The sequence below is a fragment of the Thalassophryne amazonica genome, chromosome 15 (genome assembly GCF_902500255.1).
Source record: "Thalassophryne amazonica chromosome 15, fThaAma1.1, whole genome shotgun sequence".
NCBI lineage: Eukaryota > Metazoa > Chordata > Actinopteri > Batrachoidiformes > Batrachoididae > Thalassophryne > Thalassophryne amazonica.
Genome location: NC_047117.1, coordinates 63,108,517 through 63,133,708, shown reverse-complemented (window position 1 = coordinate 63,133,708; position 25,192 = coordinate 63,108,517). Strand labels below are relative to the sequence as shown.

The 25,192-nt window shown below is 46.2% G+C and overlaps 1 protein-coding gene across 1 annotated transcript in view; it reads right to left on the bottom strand.

The window, feature by feature from the left end:
* Positions 1-899: 899 nt before the first annotated feature.
* The window catches only part of usp43a (ubiquitin specific peptidase 43a), a 388,273-nt gene continuing 363,980 nt past the window's right edge, over positions 900-25,192 (bottom strand). The window contains exons 14-16 of the mRNA XM_034187735.1: positions 24,957-25,115; positions 2,524-2,685; positions 900-2,277 (exon numbers count right to left, since the gene is read on the bottom strand). Coding sequence (XP_034043626.1) covers positions 1,151-2,277; positions 2,524-2,685; positions 24,957-25,115 — 1,448 coding nt within the window. The 3' untranslated portion in view covers positions 900-1,150. The remainder of the gene's footprint in view (positions 2,278-2,523; positions 2,686-24,956; positions 25,116-25,192) is intronic.

The window sequence follows — 25,192 nt, the reverse complement described above, 5'->3', positions numbered from 1 at the left end:
AAATCAGTATGAAAAAAACAAAAAACTGGTGGTGAGATTAACTGGCTGCCTCCTGTGACCAATATTACAAGGACTGCATGTATATATAGAAATTATGGACATCAAAGGTCACAAGTAAGTAATTCAGTTCACATTCAGAGCTGCTGACCAAGATGATCACATAATTTATATCTGCAAGGAAAGAGAGTAAAGATGCCACAGATTTTTGAATAACAGTCTACAAACTGAGATAAAGGTTCTGAGCCTACCCAATACAAGGTGTCAAAGGAGGGTCAGGGAATGATTCATGGATGTTTGGGAGGTCAAGAAAACAATTTATATTGACATATAAAATATTGAGAAACATTCAACCACATTGTAATATAAAATTTTGAGAAAAACAAATTAGGCACAATAAGACCCCTTTAAACAACAAATAATCCTTCCATTGCTGTTTTGGGGATATCTGTTTTGGGGATATCTGTTTTGGGGACAGTTCTGCTTCAAAGACCCAAATCTATGGCTCACGAAAACATAATCTTCTGTATTAATCCATCATTGGCAACATAGTATACTTTAAATATTAAAATATATTCAAAAATGGAATTACTGTTGTTAATCAGAGATCATCATCTCAAACTATCATTATTATAGAAGTGTGGACACGACACTGTCGTGAATTAACACAATCTGTATTTTTTCATTGTAATCAAACAACTATGATCATAAAAATGAGAATCATAATTCCCAACATTGATAAAATACACAAATGCTGATATTCTGCTTGAGTCTGTTTGCGTGTCAGTGTATCCAGTGCTTAAACACATACAGACTTCATTGGTCAAAAATGCATATTAATTGCTCAGGCACTTGCTTTTTCAAAAAAAAAAAAAAAAAAAAACCAAAACAAAAAACAAACAAAAAAACAAAAAACAAAAAAACAATCACACACAGGAATAAAATGTCCTTTGGATCAGCGGTTCCAACATTTCACTCTGCTCTATGTATTCCAGCATTAAAATACTCTTCATCTGCTGCATCTCTCTGGTACAGCAGCTTAAGCCAGTTCATTTTGTATGAAAAAAAAAAGTGCACCACTGTGAAGTGAGGACTATTGCTTTGATCTCAGAGATCAGCCTTCACACATTTTGTAATGGGTAGAGGTTACCTGTCAGAAACTGGACTCAGGGACCATTCGTTTACGTCCAAGTGAGGCTGTGCTGTAACGAGTTCTTTGCAGGGTGCCGTAAGAAGGCTTGTCTGCTGACAAGCTGCGGGATGGCGGGGCTGCAGACGTCCCGTTGCGATGCAAGGACGTGGTCCTACGCATACTCTGCTCTGCTTTAATAGGTAAGCTGGAGGAGCTCTGGGAGCGTTTAATGTCAGACGTGGTTTGTCCTGTTTTCCTGTTCACCTCACCAGTACGATGGCCTGAGCCACTGGACTTGCTCTCGTCCACCACGTTCTCCCCACCTACTGCTCCATTTGACAGTGACACTCTCGATAAGGTCCTCCGGCCTCCTTCCTCACCTCTTCCTTTCGATTCATCCTCCTTGGATTTTCTTGAGTCCTTATCCTTCTTCAAGAAGTTTCCTTTTAAAAACGAGAATAATACCTCGTGGCTCTTGGGATCCTCTCCTTTCTTGGATTTGGAGTTTCCTTCATATGTTGTTTGATGTTCTCCTTGAGTGTTTCGACTATCAACTATATCCTTGTTTGATTTCCTCAGAGACACATCATTAAGGATGGGAGTGCTGGAGCTGGACTGCACTCCAGTACCAGAACGCTTTATTGTACCAGTACCATGGAAGGTTTTAGAAGAGCTCTGCTTCCTGGTATCCTTCCCCCTGGTCAGAGTGTTACTGCTAGAACTATTACTTAGGCCTTCACCTCCTGTCTGGCTTTGCTTGCTACGTTTCAGGCTAGCTTGTCTTCTTTGGCCCTCTGGGAATCGTGCAGACTCAGGGGGCAGGTCATCTTGAGTTTTACTCACACAAATTATCCTTCCAATACTGGAAGCAGCACCTTCTTTTGAGCGAGGTGCTCCAGTCATCAGAGTTACTATTGGATCCTTTGTGCATCGTGGTCGGCGGCCAGATTCCAAATACACAACGAGCTCCGCAGGGGCAGAAGGTTGGACTGGTGGAGATGCCGGGTCAGGTTTTCGTCTTTCCTTGGAACCAAAGGACCAGCGCAAAGGAAGCACTTTGCTCAGGGACTCCTTGGTTTTGCTGGGTGCCCTCGCACTCATGCTGCGTCCCTGAAGACCCCTGATAAATGGCCTGCTCTCAAAACCCCCTAACAATCATATGAAGAAGAACATGTTTTAGTTTCTACATTTAAATGCCCAACCTCATAAAATTAACACTCACTACATAACTATTAAACCCTTTGAATTATAGCTGAAATTCTACATGATTCTACATTATTTCATTTCTATTCCATTGTGGTGGTGTACAGAGGCAAAATTTACCAAAATGTCACTGTTCAAGTACTTACTGGTATGTACCTGAGTGTAATCACAGTACTAAAGTCACTTCTTACCTTTCTCATCTTTGGCGGCATCATCAAGGAAGACTGGAGACTCAGGAGAATCAAGTGTGGAAGACGGACACGTGGTGGAGGACCGAGACACCAGGCTTCCTCTCTTACTGTCCCCTGTGAGTCGTATCAGCCAGTGGTCTGACATCGATGAGCTTATGGAGCCTGTGATGCAGACAGGGCACCAAATCAGTGGACTATAAACTCTGAAGAAACACTTCATCTGACCTTAAACATGCTTTAATTGCAGATGTATTAACATTCCATTTTTAACTACTAGAAGCACTCAGAGAGTGCAAACCTCTGCCAAGGCCATGGGGTCACTGACGCCATAACATCTACACGCCGTGGAATCATTGAACCTAAAAAAGTCTAACAATGATGTTTGCTCAGTAGTAAAAAATGTTTCATCTGCTGTGACTGGATAGCATGTATCCTTAGCACTTGGCATCACAGTTTATTGCAACTTGCACCTTTCCCAGAAGCTACTGACATCTGAGCACTGATATTGATATTGCATGTGCTTATAGACAAAAACAGAGAGACAAAATTCAATTTATTATTCAACTAAACTGCCAATATATTAATTTTTTAACATTTATGAAACACTTCTCTAAATAAATAACAGTAAATTCTGAAATAGAACAATTTTTTAAGTGTTGCATGTGCTACACAAGGCCATAGGGTCACTGACCCTAAAGAGATTCCCTCCTTGGCACAGTGATCTATTCAACAATTAGGTGTTACGACCAAAACTATGATACATACATGATACATTTCTTTCCTTTATATTTGACATCCTTGACCATGAAAACATACCACTAGAACTTGGAATCATTTTATGTCTTTATTAGTTCAAAAGTTATTGTATAAAAACGATTTTTCGGTAATGGCGGTTTTCTTCTGGATCTAGCTCCATAACATTTGAAGCTACATCAAATCTGATGACACCTTACTGAATCAGTACAGATTCAGCTACAATTTGGTGTTTGTTGTGCATCTCTAGCTTCATTTGTCACCTCACACTGACACATTTTCTATTTTCCCTATATTTTGCATATTCTGGATCACCAGATCCGGAATCCGGATCCGATAATCACCAAACTTTGTTGTTTGATAGAACATTTGATTATGTTACACCCTAATTTTTTTCAAGCCTTTCTGCCTTGTTTTTGTGGAGTTAGAAACTAGAATGTCAAAATTCCCCCTATCCCGCAATGGTGAAGAATCCTTTAAAAAATTCCTGGATCTGGATCGTGGTCCGGATCACCACTAAAATTTAATCACTTGTTCCTCTTGTCATTCCACCTTGTCATTGTCTTGTCTTTCCAACCACTCCACAAAATTTCATCAAAATCCGTTCAAAACTTTTTGAATTATCCTGCTGACAAACAGACAGACAAACAAACAAACTCGACCGAAAACATAACCTCCTTGGCGGAGGTAATAAACTGTGATGCATGCTCACAGATTGTTACTACACTACTTTTTAACAATCCACTGAAAAGGGGAGTAGGTTTCTTTCTACTTTGCCTTAAAGCTGAGTTCGAAACTCAACAGACTCATCACAGTACAGCCCAAATTTGGGCAAGGCAGACATGTGGGGACAAATGGCATTAAGATACTGGTTCATTTCCGTACCTACCTACCAGTTCTGCGTTACAGTTCTGTGTTTTTTTTTTCAATTCCAATCATGTTTATATATGCATATGTACTTATATATATATATATATTCTATTTCTACCTCATTTTCTTATTTTATTGTATTGCTACAAGTATTACTATTATTGCTTATCCTTGCACAAGCTGTTTGATGCACATTTTCCTCTACTCGCACCCATCTTGTGTGTTTTTTTAAGAGCTGACGTAACGTGAATTTCTCCACTGTGAGATGAATAAAGTCTTATTTTACTGTTATCTCTCAAGACAGACGAATACTAAACTTATCTTCATGTGAAAAAACAGTAGGACAAAGATTTAAAAGTTGAGATACTTAAGGAAGTATGGCTAAAGGGATGGAAATCTCTAAATCATACCACTAACTCGCTTACCTGGAGAGATTTTTGTTGAAAAGCCTAGTCTGTTTTTTTAATCACACCTGTATGGAAATCAAAAATTTTGGTTGTTCGGTTTTCCTGCTGGAGGGAGTGTGGGTCTGTTCATGCAGATCAAGTTCATATATTTTGGTCATGCCCAGCTATCGTTGATTTTTGGAAGAAGGTGATTAGATTACTGAATTCTGTGCTAGGTATTCAAATTTTCACTTTTTTTCTTGGCGTGCCTCCAAAGGGAATATGTCCGAACGACACATATTTGTTCAGGATTATCCCTGCTGCTGCTGCAAAAACTCATCACTAAATATTGGCTCAAAAAAGACACTCCTTCAATGGATCTTCTGTTATAAGTAATCAAACACATAACAACAATGGAACTTATGACCTTCAGACTCCGTCTACAACAGCACAGGGAAAAATACTGGAAAAGATGGGACTGTTTTATACAATCTGTGGACGGTGACAATGTTGACAAGATGTGAAATGTACCTGTGACCCTCCTTGGTTCTTTTGCTTCCTGTATGCCCCAAGATGTTTAAAAATAAATTTACAAAAAAAAAAAAAAAATAAGAAAAGAAAAAGAAAAAAAAAAGATGAATACAGACTGATGGAAATTCTATTGACCCACTCACTTACTCACTGACTGCCGATGTACATGCTTTGATAATTGCAGGTACTATAGTAAATCAACAGAAAAGTAGAGAAAATACTTAGGTATTGACCAGCTGCTAGCCCTAAGGTTCACTAACAGACCCAGAATTTAAATAAAGCTGAGGCTGAGATCTGTTCCGTTAATGATAAAATGAATTTAAAGAGATAGGAAGCACAGTCCTATACTATGCCAGTATGCTAGCCATACAAAAGGGAGAATAAATGTGTCTTAAGTCTGGACTTGAATGTCTCTACAGAATCTGACTGTTTTATGTCCATGGAGAGATCATTCCTCAAAACAGGGGCACGATATGAGAAGGATCTATGGCCCACAGATGTTTTATTCACTGTAGGGACACAAAGTAGTCCTACGCCCTGAGAATGCGGAGCCTGGGAAGGTATGTAGGGTTTAAGTCAGCTAAATAGGAACGTGCTAATCCGTGAATAATTTTCTAGGTTAATAGCAGGACCTGAAAATCCGACCTCACACAGACAGGAAGCCAGTGAAGAGACGCCAAAATGCTTGTAATGTGGTCAAACTTTATGCTTCCTGTAAAGAGTCTGGCAGCAGCATTTTGAACCAATTGGAAACCCCTAATGATGGACTGCTGTAAACCAGAAAATAGAGTAGTAGTCTAATCTAGAAGAGACAAATGCATGAATCAGGGTCTCAGCATCAGCCATAGACAGGATGGGACAAATCTTCGCTATATTTCGCAGGTGGAAGAAAGCAGTTCTCGTAATATCTCTAATGTGTTGGTCAAAGGATAGCGTGGGATCACAAGTCACTCCAAGGTTCCTCACTTTGTCAGTGTGACATATGACGCACAAGCCTAGGCTAAGCGTTAGCCGATCACGTTAGCTGGTATCACTGGGATTTTAAGTGCAACAGCTCCACGATCAGTGTTTCTGTTTTTGTCTCTAGTTTGGGCATCAATAAATTTTTAGGTGACGCACTTTTTTCCATTTTTGAATCAGCAAGCACGGTCTCTAAATTACAGCCACTGTGGAATGTCATGCAAACTGGAACTATGGTTCGAATCCCACCCTGGTGGACCTTTGTTGCATGTAATCTTCCCTCTGGCTCTGCCAAATTCTACTGTCCCCAGCAAAATAAACATGAAAGTGTTCCAAAATATATAAAATTAAATAAAGTGGAATTTCCCTGCACCTTTTGGATCAAGCAGATGTTTTTTACTAGAGCAACTTGCAATGTTATGTACACATCATTCAAGGGACTGACTTGCACACACTTGTACTCAATTCACACTTGCATGCAATTCAATTCAATTTATATTGCGCCAAATCATAATAGGATGCTTCACATGGGTACACAGTAAATTTTGCAGAGTAAAATTTATTCTGCTGGGATAACATTTGGTCCCAGTACAAATAGAGTTAAATATACTCTATCACAGTGTAAAATCAACTCCTACTGAAGTAGAATCACTTGACTTGATAAGATGGTAGGGCTGATTTCATGTTATAATGGCATGTATTTTACGCTATTTAGACTGGGTCCAAATATTATCCCGGCAGAGTACATTTCACTCAGCAAAATATACTGTGTAAGGTCTAATTGTGCCAACCCCCCATTCAATATCTTGCTCAAGGACATAAGCTATGGTTATGCTGTGGCTCAAACCACTACACCTGGAGTTTGTGGAGAGTCTGATACAGAGATACAAACAAGTATAACCTCAGAACCTCACACACTGTCCACAGTTACTAAGCAGCATGTTGTGTTAAATAGACTGCATTTGTATGGTGCTTTTCTATCTCATGCAGGCGCTCAAAACACTTTTCAATGATGCCTCACACGAGCACACACACAGACACAGACACACACACAAACACATACATATCCACTGAAGCCAGCATGCTGTCATGTAAGATGCCCAAACTATGGCCCCTATGGTAACTATGGTATTCAGCCACGTGTTTACATGTTCCCACATTATTATTACTCCCTATATGAAGTTAAAAAGTTTTCTTCTAAATTTTCCTAAGTGCTATTCTAACAGAGCAAAGAATTTTTAATACAGCAGTTCAAAACATAATCATCCTAGTTTTATTTTGAATGCTTACATTTTAACTTTGCACACAAAAACAAAATAATTTCACAAAAACCAAAAACTACCAGGGTCAAAATTATTATCCTCCTTAAGCCCCCGTCACACAGAGCCAGAATGTGTAGGAAGCAGGCCGACACGGCAGAAATGGTCATAATCTGGATGCATTCGGGAGTAAAAGAGGCGTGGTCAGCTGTGCCAGAATGCAGAGAGACTGCCTCGTGCACACCTGTTAGATCACATCCAAAGCATATGTAGACGACACAGACTGCTGTCAGGTGGCCATAAAAGGCACTGAAGACTGACTAATGTCTAAATGCCAGGATGGTAAACACGGGACCGGAGTGGGAGGGAGCGCTGTGTTCTCCCTTTGCACAGGACCTGTACTGGACATCAAAGAACAACCAACATATGGACCGGACTCACACCATAAATGTCCAAGCCAACATCCGTGCTGTCACACACTCCCATTCAATCACTCCTTCGCACTTCCTCTTTTTCGCAGGCTCAGTGACCTCACGTGCGTGTGTGTGCGCAGACGTGCGGACATTATAAGTGGATAAGTGGCATGCGCAGGTCATGCCGGCAGGCTTTGCCATGCCCGATCCATCTCGAGGTTCCCTCATACGTGCTCAAATCATTTCGGAACGTGTTTATGCTGCCTTCAGAATATGGAAATTGCGCTCAGACTGCCGTCGGCTAGGCGTCCCATCTCAACGGTGCCCGGAGGCTTTTGAACATGTGCATCACACTCGGGGCCGCCGGCCGATTTTGACCAACTGTGTGGACTCTCGCAGATGACTGTCAGAACGTTTTGGAACTGAAACCTGACACTTTCGGATGTGCGCTGATTTGACATTCTGACGCCAATCTGTGTTATTCTGGCTATGTGTGACGGGGGTATTAAGAACCACCGCACAAACCACTGTTATACAATGATGTGCTTTATCTTTGTAATGCTCAAAGCTTGTAAAATCAAGCTAAAACTGAAGGTTATCATCCAGTGAACAGATGTCAAACGTCAGTAAGAGTTTGAGCTATCATTTGAAAAAGCAACAAAAGAAATGGAGTTTAGACTTGAGAAAAAAAAGTTGCAGGACAAGGATATACAAAGTTATCACAGCATTTTCAAGTGTCAAGAAGTGGAGTAATGACTCGATCACTTGGCACTAACGAACGACACTGAAGCCAAAATGAAACAAGAAATCTGGACTTACGATGACTTTCAGAGACATTGTTTAAATCATCCAGCTTTGTTCCTGTTGCTGGCACTTTGTCAGAATTTTCAAACTGTTGAGAAATATGAACGAATCCTGACGACAACCTCAATCTACCCGTATTCCGTTTGACTTTCTGTCTTGACGGTTCCTCATCGTTTGCGTAGTTCCCATACAGTCAGCGTTCCGTTTAATTGTTATTCAAGTTCGGCCAACCTCCCAAGTCCAACGTCTTGCACAAACACTGACGATATCTGAACGGATCAATAACTAAAGATCTGATGAGCTGAACATGACTCATTCATGTTTTCATACAGAAACAATAGCAGCAAGAACGTTTTATCAACTACTTGAACTATTTGTGCACGTTGCAGCCGTCTCTGGCTGACGAGATGGCCACAAACGGCTGTGTGCCACAGACGGCTGTGCGCATGTTTGCATGACTGGAATGTGCATGTACATGCGTGTGTGCACACGTTTTTGTGAAGACAGACCTGTTGTCAAGACAACTCTCACACGTGCAGGTGCTGTGGAGAGCGCACGTTGACTGCAGAAATGATCACAGGCTGGGGCTTAGTCTGATACCTGCTGTCAAGTCACGTCATTATGAATGTTTTGTTTTGATTTTGTTTAAAGCGTCAAGGTCGCCGTTCATTTCATTTTTCTTGTTAGTTTCGCTTTTGTTTCGTTCTTTTATGCGCTCTGGACTTGCAGGCTTTTCGGTGATGGGAGAAGTGCCGGCTCATTCGTCCACTTTTTCTGGACAATTTGTGACTTTTTCCTTCATTCAGCTATCGCCGTGTGCCGTGTGACCGGGCCTTAAGAAGGATCATCAAAAATTGAAAGAGAGCCACACAGCACAGAAAAAGCCTGGCAAAGGTAGGAAGCAAAAGATTTCAAAGATTCTGGAAATAAAAATAGTGAGAGATGTGTCAAAAGACCCCACAACAACTGTCAAGACACTACAATCCCAACTCAGCCAAGTCGGGATTGTAGCCTCAAAACTGACAATCACTGGAGCCCTGGACAGGAATGGACTGTGAGGTTGCAGACCAAGAAAAATACCACTTCTGCCGAAGAGACACTTTCAAGCCAGACTGAAGTATGCTAAGGACAACCTGGAGAAAGACTGTGCAGACTAAAAGCCTGTCCTTTGGTCAGATGAGATAAAATTAGAGACCTTTGGCCATGCTAAGGGCCCCTTCACACATAGTATGAATAAGTACAAATCAAGACGAAACACGGCGAAACAACTCGTATGAGTAAACCACGAAAACAATGAGACAACGTCGGGAGGGACATGTGGACGGGTAGGTGTGAATGATCCCGCTGCAACGGTTTTGTGCATGAGCAGCTGCAGCATGTTTAACCACATTGCCCAACTGCTATGAAAAAAAATACATGCCACCCATGGGAATCAAAACTGCAATGTTGTGTGGGCCGCTGAAGAGGAGGTACTGCTGGCCCACCACCACAAGATGGCGCCCTGCTTGAAGTGCGGGCTTCAAGCACGAGAGGGCGTCGGAGCGACCAGGAGTGACAGCTGTCACTCATCATCCGTACCAGCTGTCACTCATCCACTACTCATCACCACCACCATAAAGGCCAGACTGCAACTCCACCTCCCCGCCGAGAAATCAACTACCAATCAGGTAATTTTCTCGGCTGCCTCAAAATGTTGAGTAATAATCTGAACTTCTTTTGCAGCCGTTATCCTGTGGTGTTTGCCTTATCTGTGGGATTGGCGTTTGGTGTGATCAGCGACGGCTTCGCTTCACACTCCAATCAGATAAGTGGTTAGACAGGAGCTGCACGAGTGTGTGATTGGAGGTGGAGGTTCTCCCTCCTTTACTGAATACAGACTGTGGGATTACTGAGTGTGCGACCTCACACTCATCTGGACTGTCTCTGTTCTCTGCCAGCAGTACCGGGTCTGACTGCTGAAGACAGTGCCCACCTGGGGCGCAGGGCTTGGCGGCTCCGGTGTTCTTCAGCTCCGTTGGCGGTGGAAGCTGTGTGGATCCGGCTTTTCTCTCGCCAGGCGTCTTCTATCGTCGAGCCTGCCCACACGTCACCTGGTGTATGACTGACAGTCACTGTATTGTTATTGTCTGTACATCGTTGTGTGATTCACAACATTAAATTGTTACTTTTTGGCTTATCCATTGTCCGTTCATTAACGCCCCCTGTTGTGGGTCCGTGACACGACACTTTCACAACAGGATTTCTCGGTCAGCATCATGGATCCCGAGGGGCGTCAACCATCGCTTGAACAGCCAATGGAAGAGCGAGGTGCACAGGCGCCAGCAGGAGGCGTGTTGGGTGAGCTGCAGCACATCTTAACCGCCTTTACCGCTCGGTTGGATTTAATTACCGAGCAGAGCAGTGTTATCAATCGTAGGATGGAGGCTCTCACCGCCCAGGTGGAAGCGCGTGCTCAGGGCGCTGCTGCAGCACCTCCTCCTGCTGACCCTGTGCCAGAAACAGACATTCCGCTGGTAGTTCAACGAACCCCCCCACCTTCCCCTGAAGCATACATAAGCCCTCCGGAGCCGTACGGAGGCTGTGTGGAGACGTGCGCGGACTTCTTGATGCAGTGCTCGCTCGTCTTTTCACAGCGTCCCATCATGTACGCAGCAGACGCCAGCCGGGTGGCTTATGTGATCAATTTGCTTCGAGGAGAGGCACGCGCCTGGGCTACGGCGCTTTGGGAGCAGAATTCACGGCTCCTAACGGTTTATACTGAGTTTGTGAGGGAGTTCCGACAGGTGTTCGACCACCCTCATAGAGGCGAAACCGCTTCAAGTGTGCTGCTGTCGATACGGCAGGGGCGTCGGAGCGCAGCGAAGTATGCAGTTGACGTCCGCATCGCGGCAGCGCGAGCCGGCTGGAATGCTGTTGCGCTCCGCGCCGCCTTTGTAAATGGACTGTCTCTGGTCCTTAAGGAGCACCTGGTGGCGAAGGACGAGCCGCAGGATTTAGATGGGCTTATCGACCTGGTTATACAGTTAGACAACCGATTAACGGAACACCGACGGGAACGAGGCGAGGGGCGTGGCCAGGCACAAGCCGTCCCTCTTCCTCCCGGGTTCGACAGGAAGCTGACTTCCCCATGCTCCACTGCCAGGGCTCTCCACGTGACAACAGCTCCCCCTGCTGACGTTGCTATGGAAACGAGCAGGGCCAAAAAACGATCAGTTCAGAGACAAAGGAGGCTGATCCGGGGAGAGTGTTTTCTCTGCAGCTCTACCGAGCACATACAGAGAGAATGCCCCAAACGGTCAAAACAACAGCACTCGTCCTTAGAGACTGGGCTAAGGGTGGGTCACAACACCCACGTGGGGAAACCCCGCCGATCTGCACGAATCCCAGTCACGATCCTGAGTGGGGATCTAACCCTTCACGCCCCAGCACTGGTGGACACGGGGTCAGAGGGGAATCTGCTGGATAGCAGATGGGCAAAGGAGGTTGGGCTCCCTCTAGTGGCCTTACCATCACCATTGTCGGTGCGGGCGCTAGATGGCACCCTTCTTCCACTAATCACACACCAGACACAGCCAGTGACATTGGTGGTGTCTGGGAATCACAGGGAGGAGATTGTGTTTTATGTAACACCTTCTACCTCCCGAGTGATTTTGGGTTTTCCATGGGTGTTAAAACACAATCCCCGGATTGATTGGCTGTCTGCGGTTGTGGTTCAGTGGAGCGAAACCTGCCACCGGGAGTGTTTAGGATCCTCGGTTCCACCCGGTGTGACTGCTAAGGAGGAGGTTTCAGTCCCCCCCAATCTGAAGGCGGTGCCGGCCGAGTACCACGACCTTGCTGACGTCTTCAGCAAGGATCTGGCACTCACGCTGCCCCCGCACCGTCCGTACGATTGTGCCATTGATTTGATACCGGGCGCTGAGTACCCGTCCAGCAGGCTGTACAACCTCTCACGTCCGGAACGCGAATCAATGGAGACCTACATCTGGGACTCGTTAGCTGCCGGGTTGATCCGGAACTCCACCTCCCCGATGGGTGCTGGTTTCTTTTTTGTGGGCAAGAAGGACGGCAGACTCCGTCCATGCATTGATTACAGAGGGCTGAACGAGATCACGGTTCGCAACCGATACCCGTTACCTCTGTTGGATTCAGTGTTCACGCCCCTGCATGGAGCCCAAATTTTCACGAAATTGGATCTTAGGAATGCTTATCACCTGGTTCGGATCCGGGAGGGAGACGAGTGGAAGACGGCATTTAACACCCCGTTAGGTCACTTTGAGTACCTGGTCATGCCGTTCGGCCTCACCAATGCGCCCGCGACGTTCCAAGCATTGGTTAATGACGTCTTGCGGGACTTCCTGCATTGGTTTGTCTTCGTATATCTAGACGATATACTCATCTTTTCTCCGGATCCTGAGACCCATGTCAAGCATGTACGTCAGGTCCTACAGCGGTTGTTGGAGAACCGGCTGTTTGTGAAGGGCGAGAAGTGTGAGTTCCACCGCACTTCTTTGTCCTTCTTGGGGTTCATCATCTCCTCCAACTCCGTCGCCCCTGATCCGGCCAAGGTTGCGGCGGTGAGAGATTGACCCCAACCAACGAACCGTAGGAAACTACAACAGTTCCTCGGTTTTGCAAATTTCTACCAGAGGTTCATCAAGGGCTACAGTCAGGTAGTTAGCCCCCTGACAGCCCTGACCTCCACAAAAGTCCCCTTCACCTGGTCGGATCGGTGCGAAGCCGCGTTTATGGAGTTGAAACGCCGGTTCTCGACTGCACCGGTTCTGGTGCAGCCCGATCCCAAGCACCAGTTTGTTGTTGAAGTGGATGCCTCTGACTCAGGGATAGGAGCCGTGCTGTCCCAGAGCGGGGAGTCCGACAAGGTTCTCCATCCATGTGCCTACTTTTCCCGCAGGTTGACCCCAGCTGAACGGAACTATGACGTCGGCAATCGGGAACTTCTTGCGGTGAAGGAGGCTCTTGAGGAGTGGAGACACCTGTTGGAGGGAACATCGGTACCATTTACGGTTTTCACGGACCATCGGAACCTGGAGTACATCCGGACCGCGAAGCGTCTGAACCCCAGGCAAGCCCGCTGGTCGCTGTTCTTCGGGCGTTTTGACTTCCGGATCACCTACCGCCCCGGGACAAAGAACCAACGATCTGACGCCCTGTCCCGGGTGCACGAAGAGGAGGTCAAGACCGAGCTGTCAGACCCCCCTGAAACCATCATCCCCGAGTTCACTGTCGTGGCCGCCCTTACCTGGGACGTGGAGAAGACCATCCAGGAGGCCCTGACACGGAGCCCGGACCCGGGGACAGGTCCGAAGAACAAACTGTACGTCCCACCAGAGGCCAGGGCTGCGGTCCTTGACTTCTGTCATGGTTCCAAGCTCTCCTGTCACCCAGGGGTGCGAAGGACCGTGGCAGTGGTCCGGCAGTGCTTCTGGTGGGCGTCTATAGAAGCCAACGTCCGGGAGTATGTCCAGGCCTGCACCACCTGTGCCAGGGGCAAAGCCAACCACCACAAGGCCCAAGGCCTCCTCCAGCCTCTGCCTGTGCCTCGTCGCCCCTGGTCTCATATCGGCCTGGACTTTGTCACGGGCCTCCCGCCGTCCCAGGGAAACACCACCATCTTAACGATAGTGGACCGGTTCTCCAAGGCGGCCCACTTCGTGGCCCTCCCGAAGCTCCCGACGGCCCAGGAGACAGCAGACCTCCTGGTCCACCACGTCGTGCGTCTGCATGGGATTCCATCAGACATTGTCTCGGATCGTGGTCCTCAGTTCTCCTCCCAGGTCTGGTGGAGTTTCTGTAGGGAACTGGGGGCCACCGTCAGTTTCTCGTCTGGGTATCACCCCCAGACGAACGGGCAGGCAGAACGGACTAACCAGGAACTGGAGCAGGCCCTCCGCTGCGTGACCTCCGCGCACCCGACGGCCTGGAGTGACCATCTGGCCTGGATCGAGTACGCTCATAACAGCCAAGTCTCGTCTGCCACCGGCCTCTCCCCGTTTGAAGTGTGTTTGGGGTACCAGCCCCCATTGTTCCTGCTAGTGGAGGGAGAGGTCGGGGTGCCCTCGGTCCAGGCCCATCTGAGAAGGTGCCGTCGGGTGTGGCGTACTGCCCGCTCTGCCCTGCTCAAAGCCCGGACGAGGGCCAAGAACCATGCAGACCGCTGGCGTGCCCCGGCCCCTGCGTATCAGCCTGGGCAGGAGGTTTGGCTTCCGCTGAAGAGGAGGTACTGCTGGCCCACCACCACAAGATGGCGCCCTGCTTGAAGTGCGGGCTTCAAGCACGAGAGGGCGTCGGAGCGACCAGGAGTGACAGCTGTCACTCATCATCCGTACCAGCTGTCACTCATCCACTACTCATCACCACCACCATAAAGGCCGGACTGCAATTCCACCTCCCCACCGAGAAATCAACTACCAATCAGGTAATTTTCTCTGCTGCCTCAAAACGTTGAGTAATAATCTGAACTTCTTTTGCAGCCGTTATCCTGTGGTGTTTGCCTTATCTGTGGGATTGGCGTTTGGTGTGATCAGCGACGGCTTCGCTTCACACTCCAATCAGATAAGTGGTTAGACAGGAGCTGCACGAGTGTGTGATTGGAGGTGGAGGTTCTCCCTCCTTTACTGAATACAGACTGTGGGATTACTGAGTGTGCGACCTCACACTCATCTGGACTGTCTCTGTTCTCTGCCAGCAGTACCGGGTCTGACTGCTGAAGACAGCGGCCACCTGGGGCGCAGGGCTTGGCGGCTCCGGTGTTCTTCAGCTCCGTTGGCGGTGGAAGCTATGTGGATCCGGCTTTTCTCTCGCCAGGCGTCTTCTATCGTCGAGCCTGCCCACACGTCACCTGGTGTATGATTGACAGTCACTGTATTGTTATTGTCTGTACATCGTTGTGTGATTCACAACATTAAATTGTTACTTTTTGGCTTATCCATTGTCCGTTCATTAACGCCCCCTGTTGTGGGTCCGTGACACGACACTTTCACAACATGCAATTTACAAAAGCTCTGATTGCCAGCCAGAAACTTTACCACTGGGCTACCATCGCTGTCCTATAAAAGGTGTGGAAAAATGCCTGAAATCAACAAGGAGATAGATGTATTTAAAAAAAACAAAAAAACAAACACCATAATAAAAACACCGCATTTTATTGAATCCCTGTTATCGAGCGAATACAATATCTGTTCCTCTGTAGATGACCCATGGTTATAGATGTAAAGTCATAACATGACTTGAATGAAGCAGTGCACTTCTATCATGTCCACATCTACTGGCCCGACATGCCCTGTGCGAGTGTCCTGTGGATGGCGTGCAGCAGAACAGACACTGAGTCATGTGGAACAGAGCTCACGTGGGCGCCGTGACATTCAGATCGCCCGCTGCGTGTTATGATTTGACAGTCCATTTCACCTGGGGCAGCCTGTCAATGTGCATGCCGTGTGCTTTCTCACTGCAGCCTGTCGCAACAGCGATATATATTTTTATGTATGTCCACATGAGGACAGCAAGCAGACACACACGCGTCACAGTGGACAGTTGTTAGGTCATGTCCGTCCAAACACGGTCCGTGTTCCACAGTTGGGATGTACAGAACCAGAGATCTCAACAGCTGCAGCTGTCAGAGGCAACGCCCCCTGTCAGTTCAGCACACGCACCAATGTGTCACTTTCTTCTGTTATGTTATATCATTTCTTTTTAGTTATTTGTCGTGGCTGTGGTCTGTGTGCTTTTAATGTGACACGCCATGTGCACTGAGACATCATTCATTTCCAGCTGTCAGTGAGTCTCTGGTCAGCAGCTGGGAGGCAGCTTGCTGTGCTGTGTGCGCTCTGACATGGCTGTCTGCTCCCCATCTGTACATCCCATATCAGCAGTTCATGCAAGTACACCCCCCCAACCAGCACACCACATGTGTTGCGGATGGAGGAAGCTCAACACACGTGCGATTCACACGCGTGGCACATGTTCCGGGGGGGAGTCGACACTCTGGCACACCACATGTGCGTTGCTGTTTTGTAACGCCACATTCATGGGGGCACTTGGACAAATTTCACAGCCAGCTCGAAAGTGATCGCCTGCTCACTATTTTCGTGCTAACAGCGCAAATGACCACACATTTTCTAAGTGCCATGCAAGCGGTGTTATACATGTTTGTGTGTGTCACCTGGAATTTGGCCAACACCTGCCGTGAGACGGATCGAATGGGCTCTGTCTTTCAGCCGCTGGTGTGTGCAAATAGTTGTAGCAACAGGTATACGAGGTGTTGGAGGCAGCACAGATTTTTACATGTATGACATACGATTCTTGCTTCGTGCGCAACTCAGCTACAGTCACACTATGTGTGAAGAGGTCCTAATGTTTGGAGAAAGAAGGCAGAGGGAGAGAACCTAAAGAAAACTGTCCCCACCGTGAAACACGGCGTTGTGAGTATTATGCTGTAGGGATACTTCAGTGCATCTGGATCTGGGAATGTCCTCAAGGTGGTAGGAATCATGAAGAAGGAGGATATGTGAAAATTTTGAAAGAAAACCTCAAGCAGTCAGCAGCAAAACTGGGTCTGGGTCAACATTTTATCATCCAGCATAACAACAACTGAAACCATAGATTGTCCTCATCTGCGACTGAAGAGTGCAAAGCATAAATTTTATCAAATCTCAACCACCTGAGGAGCCCAAGCCAGTACGTTCTGAGTGCAGGTACCAGAACTGGATAAATGAGGAGTGCAAAAACAGGAAGAGAATGGGCCATAAAATTTACCAAACCAAACATGCTCCATACCGGATTGGTCGAGGTCTGGGTGAGCAAGGACTGACTACTACTGTACTATTGTTGAAGAGGGTGACGGTGTAAACTGTGTTACTCTCGAACAAAGTAGAAGAAGAAAAGGTGGAGAGTGCATCAAAATGCAGTAAGAGAAAAGAAAAATTAGTCCTGAAATGAGAGTCACAACTTTGAATTTTGACTGTGACAGGGGAACAGTTGGATGATACAGTGCATTTGGAAAGTGTTCACAACGCTTCACTTTTTCCACATTTTGTTATGTTTCGGCCTTATTCCAAAATGGATGAAATTGATTTTTCCCTCAAAATTCTACACACAATATCCCATAATGACAAAGTGAAAAAAGGTTGTGTTTTATTTATTTATTTATTTTGATTTTTGCAAATTTATTAAAAAACAAACAAACAAACTGAGAAATCACTCATTTATAAGTATTCACAGCCTTTGCCATGAAGATCAAAATTGAACTTTGTGCATCCAGTTTCCAATGATCATCCTTAGATGTTTCTACACCTTAATTGGAGTCCACCTGGGGTAAATTCAGTTGATTGGACATGATTTGGAAAGGCACACACCTGTCTGCATATAAAGGCCCACAGTTGACAGTGCATGTCAGAACACAAGCCAAACATGAAGTCAAAGGAATTGTCTGTAAACCTCCAAGACAGGATTGTCTCAAGGCACAAATCTGGGGATGGGTACAGAAACATTTTTGCTGCTTTGAAGATCCCAATGAGGACAGTGGCCTCCATCATCCATAAATGGAAGAAGCTCGAATTCATCAGGAATATTCCTAAAGCTGGCCACACCTCTAAATAAAGGGGAGAAGGGCCTTAGTCGGGGGGGTAACAAAGAACCCGATGGTCACTCTGTCAAAGTTCCAGCATTCCTATGTGAAAAGAGGAGAACCTTCCAGAAGGACAATCATCTTTGTAGCAATCCACCAATCAGGCCTACACAGTAGAGTGGCCAGATGCAAGCCACTCCTCAGCCCACCTGGAGTTTGCCAAAAAGCACATGAATGACTCTCAGACCATGAGAAACAACATTCTCTGGTCTGATGAGACAAAGATTGAACTCTCTGATGTGAATGTCAGGCGTCATGTTTGGAGGAAACCAGGCACCATCCCTACAGTGAGGCATGGTGGTGGAAGCATCATGCTGTGGAGATGTTTTTCACCTGCAGGAACTGGGAGGCTAGTCAGGATTGAGGGAAACATGAATGCAGCAATGTACAGAGACATCCTGGATGAAAACTTGCTCCAGAGCGCTCTTCACCTCAGACTGAGTGTTGTGAAAGTGTAGTGACACGGACCCACAACAGGGGGCGCAAATGAACGGACAATAGAAGGAGTCAAATTTGAACACTTTACTGTTGTGAATGCCACAACCATACACAGCAGATTATAGAATGATACAAAGTCAATGGATAAAGGTGTCGTGTGGGCAGGCTCGACGATAGGAGACGTCCGTCTAGAGAAGAACCGGAACCACAAGATTTCCTCCACCACCGAACCTGAAGGATACTGGAGCCGCCAGGTCCCGAGTCCCCCAGGTGGCCACCGTCTCCGCGTGTCGGATCTGGTACTGCTGGCGAAGAGCAAAGACAGTCAAGTGTGGGTACACCCAGTAACAACAACGGTGGGAATTCCACCTCCACCTCAAATCACACACTCGTGCAGCTCCTGTTTAAGCACTTATCTGGAAAGCGTGAGAGGCGAAGACGTCAGCACTCTCACAAACCCCCAGTCAGCTGACAAGGCTCCACCGGACAATGGCTGCTAACAGAGCACACGTAAATTATAATTCCTTTAGTACGGCAGAGAATATTACCTCCTTAGAAGAACGATATCTCGGCGACGTGGTGGAGGTGTCATCCTGCTTTTATCCGGGATGAAGTGCAGATGATCGGTGACAGCTGTCACAGTTGATGAGTGACAGCTGTCACCTCGGCTGTTCCTGTGAGGCGGCAGCGCCCTCTAGTGCCTGAAGCCCACTCTTCAGGCAGGGCGCCCTCTGGTGGTGGGCCAGCAGTACCTCCTCTTCTGGCGGCCCACGCAACACTGAGGTCATGGTTCATCTTTCAGCAGGACAATGATCCTAAGCACACAGCCAAGATGTAAAAGGAGCGGCTCCAGGACAATGTCCTTGAGTGACCCAGCCAGAGCCCAGACCTGAATCTGACTGAACATCTCTGGAAAAATCTGAAAACTGCTGTGCTTCAGAGGTGCTGCAAAGAAGATGCTGCAAAGATAGGTGCACCAAGCTTGTGGTATCATATTCAAGAAGTGTTGAGGCTGTAATTGCTGCCAAAGTTGCATCAACAAAGTACTGAGCAAAGGGTGTTACTACTTATGTAATGGTAAATGGACTGCATTTATATAGCGCATTTCCATCTGCATCAGACGCTCAAAGCGCTTTACACATCAATGCCTCACATTCACCCCCATGTCAGGCTGCTGCCATGCAAGGCATGGTGTGTAGTGGGGGGCCACTACACACTGGGAGCAGCTAGAGGATTAAGAACCTTGCCCACGAGCCCTTAAGCCCAGGTTACACATAGATGGTTTTGTCGGCGAGTAGTATGCAGACCGAAGTTCGCGGTAGTTCCGGCTGTTTTTGCGGTGGAAAGGGGCGGAGTGCGCGCAGCGGGGCTCCTCCTCGCTCTTTCCCCCAAAAAACTCTGTCATAATTGTGTTTAGAAACCAGTCACCATTTGCTTTATTATACATCTGTGTAGTTAATTCATAAAATATTCTCTACAGACGATTCGCTCGTGCGCACGTAAAAAGAAAAAGAAAGAAAAAAGAAACTCCGCTCCCTGCTGCTGCTGTGGGGCTCCTCCTCGCTCTTTCCCCCAAAAAACTCTGTCATAATTGTGTGTAGAAACCAGTCACCATTTGTTTTATTATACATCTGTGTAGTTAATTAATAAAATATTCTCTACAGACGATTCGCTCGCGCGCACATAAAAAAAAAAGAAAGAAAAAAAGAAACTCCGTTCCCTGTTGCTGCTGTGGGGCTCCTCCTCACTCTTTCCCCCAAAAAACTCTGTCATAATTGTGTTTAGAAGCCAGTCACCATTTGCTTTATTATACAGCTGTGTAGCTAATATGCAAAATAATCTCCAGGACGATTCGCTCGCGCACGCACGTAAAATAAAAATAAAAAGAACCTCCGCTCCACGCTGCTGTGGTGCTGCTGCTCACTCCAAAAACTCTGTCATGATTGTAAAATAAAGGACAAAAGAGACATAAGTCCTGCTCACAGGCTGCTACCAGATACAGGACATGTTCACATTTTCAAACTCCAGACATCTCCACGTCACTACATATTCAGTCCCTGATTGGTCATCGCGGCGCGACGAGAACGGCGGCACTACAGGAAGCGGCAGGATGAAACAGTGATTAAAAAGTATCAAACGGCGTTGTTCGCGTTGTCGCTGTCGTCATGGGAGGTCTCCGAGAGCGTTCCCAGAATTATTCGACATGTTGAATAATTTTTTCGATGATTCCTGGTAAAGCCGGAACTAAGCCACGCTCCCTAGTGCCGGCGTTAACAACGGCGTGTGATCCTTAAGACGGCCAAAAACTCTTCCGGGGCGCTTCCAGGCGCTCTTACCATCTGTGTGTAAACGGTGCTTTAGTGATTTTCCAGTCAGGCTGGGATTAGAACCGAGGATCCTCTGGTCTCAAGCCCAGCGCTATATATATGTCAGGATTTGGGTTCTGGCTGGGTTTATTTTATTGTTTTGGCTGTTATGTTGCTTTTCTGTGTGTTCTTTCTCTTGTCTGGGTTTTTCTGCTTTGGGCTTTCTGTCCCTGCCTCTCTTGTCTGTCTCCTATCAATCAATCAATCAACTTTTTTCTTATATAGCGCCAAATCACAACAAACAGTTGCCCCAAGGCGCTCCATATTGCAAGGCAAGGCCATACAATAACCATGAAAAACCCCAACGGTCAAAACGACCCCCTATGAGCAAGCACTTGGCCACAGTGGGAAGGAAAAACTCCCTTTTAACAGGAAGAAACCTCCAGCAGAACCAGGCTCAGGGAAGGGCAGTCTTCTGCTGAGACTGGTTGGGGCTGAGGGAAAGAACCAGGAAAAAGACATGCCGAGAAGGGGGGCAGAGATCGATCACTAATGATTAAATGCAGAGTGATGCATACGGAGCAAAAAAAGAAAGAAACAGTGCATCATGGGAACCCCCCACAGTCTACGTCTAAAGCAACATAACCAAGGGATGGTCCAGGGTCACCCGATCCAGCCCTAACTATAAGCCTTAGCGAAAAGGAAAGTTTTAAGCCTAATCTTAAAAGTAGAGAGGGTACCTCCTTTCTGGTCGCTTCCTCTTTCTGGTACGTTCCACACACACCTGCTTCCTATTTGCACCTCATCACCTGGGTGTACTTATAGCTCCCCAGTTTACGTTGTCCTTTGCCAGATTGATATATATATATATATATATATATATATATATATATATATATATATATATATATATATATATATATATATATATATATATATATATATATATATATATATATATATATATATATATTTGCAAAAATAAAAAAAACAACAACTTGTCATGTCATTATGAGGTGGTGTTTGTATAATTTTGAGGAAAAACAATTTACTAAATTTTGGAATAAGACTGTAACATAACAAAATGTGGAAAAATTAAGCGCGGTATATGATGGAGAAGAAAGATAGTCATATTGGTTGAACAAGAGACCAGGACAGGAGCTTCATGGGTGGGTTCAAACTCTTATCATGGTGTGGATGGCGAGAGAATGGTGTAGGAGTAATTCAGAAGGAAGCATTTATGAAGAGAGAACGTGGAATTTTAAGGGGTGATGATGAATGTAATGAGTCCATATGCTCCACAAGTGGGTTGTGAGATGAAGGAGAAAGGTTTCTGGAGTGAGATAGATCTGGTAGAGTGTGTTCCCAAGGATGAAAGAGCAGTGATTAGATCAGACGTAAATGGGCATGTTGGTGAAGGGAACAGATACATATCATATCAAGGAGATGAATGTGGAAGGGCAGATTGTGGTGGATTTTGCAAAAAAGAAGGAAAATGGCTGCTACGAATCCTTATCTTTGTGGTGGTTCCCATCAGCCTGTTTGGCCATGTTTTTGAGTTTGTGTTTTATTGGGGTTTTTATCTGTCATTATTTTTGTTCTTTTGTGTGGGTGCGTCTCCTCATGTCTATCTTGTGTCCCCTGTCTGGGGTGCGTCTCCCAGAGTCCATTGTGTGCACCTGTGAGTGGGTGGTGTTTCGATTTCTTCCTCTGGTGTGTGAATGTGAGTGTGCGTCTGCCGTTTGACCCCCTGCATCCTGTGTGTGTTTGTGTGATCTCCCTCCCTCATCTCTGTCTTGTGAATGTGCGCTGCTTCCCTTGTTGTGTCACCTGTATGTTCTGTCCCTTGCGTGTGGTTAATTCTGTCTGATCCGGTTCCATGCGTCTTTGATTCATGTATTTGTGTGTTTATTATTCGTAGTTCCACTTGTTCTTTCTTGGTATGGTGGATTTTGGGTGTTGCTGCCCTCTTCTGTTTTGTTCTCCAATGTCTTGATTGGCCTTGATGATTTACACCTGCGATGCTCAGCCTGCTTATTCATACCATGCCTGTCTGTCTTGCCCTTGGGAGTCCACTGTCATAAGTTTGTTGGTTTGAGAGGTTTGTTGTTCCAATCTGTAAGTACTGTAATTCTTTTCCCCCTTGGAACTGTATTTTTGTTGGTTTTGATTCCTGATTCCCTCACTGTTTCTGGAGCATTATATTTTTGTTGGTTTTGATTCCTGAGTCTCACCATTTCTGGCACATTGTATTTTTGTTGGTTTTGATTCCTGAGTCTCACCATTTCTGGCACATTGTATTTTTGTTGGTTTTGATTCCTGAGTCTCCCCATTTCTGGCACATTGTATTTTTGTTGGTTTTGATTCCTGAGTCTCATCGTTTCTGGCGCATTGTATTTTTGTTGGTGTTGATTCCTGAGTCCCTCACTGTTTCTGGAGCATTGTATCTTTGTTAGTTTTGATTCCTGTGTCCCTCACCATTTCTCCGACTCAATTTAATGGTTTTTGTTGTTATCACTTTTGAAGTAATAAATTACCTGGGTTTTTGACACTTACCTCTCTGAGTCTGACTGCCTGTACTTAGGGATCTAAATTCTTTTGTCCCTGGTCACTTACCACAACAGAAATGCAGCATTTTCAGAGCAGATTCCGCTATTTTGGATTAGCAGCCAGAGAGAGACCAGCCAGCGACGTCACTGTGCCTCTCTACTCTCCATAACAATAGGAAAGAGAATATGCCCTTTTGACCTCTAAAAATAGGCAAGGTTAGCCATCTTTGAAATTGTCCAAGGTCTGTGTCCCATCTTCACTGACTGGTCTCTCAGCACATCAGAGCCTGTCTGCCTCCCACTCTGGACCCCACCAGTTTGCCTACAGGGCAAACCGCTCCACAGAGGATGCTATCACCACAGCTCTCCACACCACACTGAGCCACCTGGAGCACCAGGAGAGCTATGTGAGGATGGTCTTCCTGGACTTCAGCTCAGCCTTCAACCACATCATCCCGGAGATCCTGGTCCAGAAACTGACACATCTGGACATCTCCACCCCCATCTGAAAGTGGATCCAGGACTTCCTCACAAACCGCCCACAGTCCATGAATCTTGGCCCCCACCTTTCCTCCACCATCAAACTCAGCACCGGTTCCCCTCAAGGATGTGTACTGAGCCCCCTCCTGCTCACCCTTTACACGCACGACTGCTCTCCCACCCATCCCAGAAACACCATCATAAAGTTTGCAGATGATATCGCCGTGATTGGGCTCATCTCAGAGGGGATGAGACCGACTACAGAGACGAGGTCAACTGACTGACAGCGTGGTGTTCAGCTAACAACCTGCCGCTGAACACCACAAAAACAAAAGAAATAATCCTAGACTTCAGGAAGAACAGGGCTGACCCAGCCTCGCTCTACATCCAAGGGGACTGTGTGGAAAGGGTCAGCTCCATCAGGTTCCTGGGAGTGCAGCTCTCTGACAGCCTCTCCTGGACTGCCAACACCACAGTGGTGGTGAAGAAAGCCCAGCAGCGACTCCACTTCCTAGGCTGCTCAGGAGAAACAATGCGGAGGAGAAGCTGCTGGTGTTGTTCTACAGAGCCACCATCGAGAGCATCCTGATGTACTGCATCACAGCGTGGTACGGGGGGTGCTCAGCAGCAGACAGTACAGACAGAAAGACAAACAGGCAGACGGATGGACGCAAAGTCCTCGCAATACCTGATGGCCATATTTTGCACAAGGGTACAAATCGTGTCACTACCCAACTACCGTACTAATGGAGTGGTTGGAAGAAACCCTTTAAAAAATTACTATGCATATTGTTTATATTTTGGTTGCTAAAAGTCTTTTTTGATACTTAAATGTTACTCTTGGACATCAGATCTCTCAGAAAGGTCCAGCAGAGATTCCATCCTTTTGATCTTCTCTCCAGCCAGGTTAATTGTCCAACCCTTTGTGCTTTTTACATACACACATAAATAAAGCCCTGTGTTCACAGACATTAAAAAACAAAACCAAAAGATCTTGATTATATTCCAGTTCAGTTCATTGCCCATTTTTGTACATACCTCTTAAAGAGCAACTGGCAGACCAAGGAGGGATGGTGTTGCGTCGCTCGTAGAAAAGGATGTAGGCCCCTCGAGTACAGACTTCCTCCTCTGGCACCAGGTCTACACTACTGTCATCATAGCTATACCACTGACCATCCACTGAGTTCCTGCAGTAGGCTGGATGACAAAATGATAGCAAGTATCAGCACACACTGTCTTATTAAGTCCGTGGAGGTTTTACCCAATTTACAAGT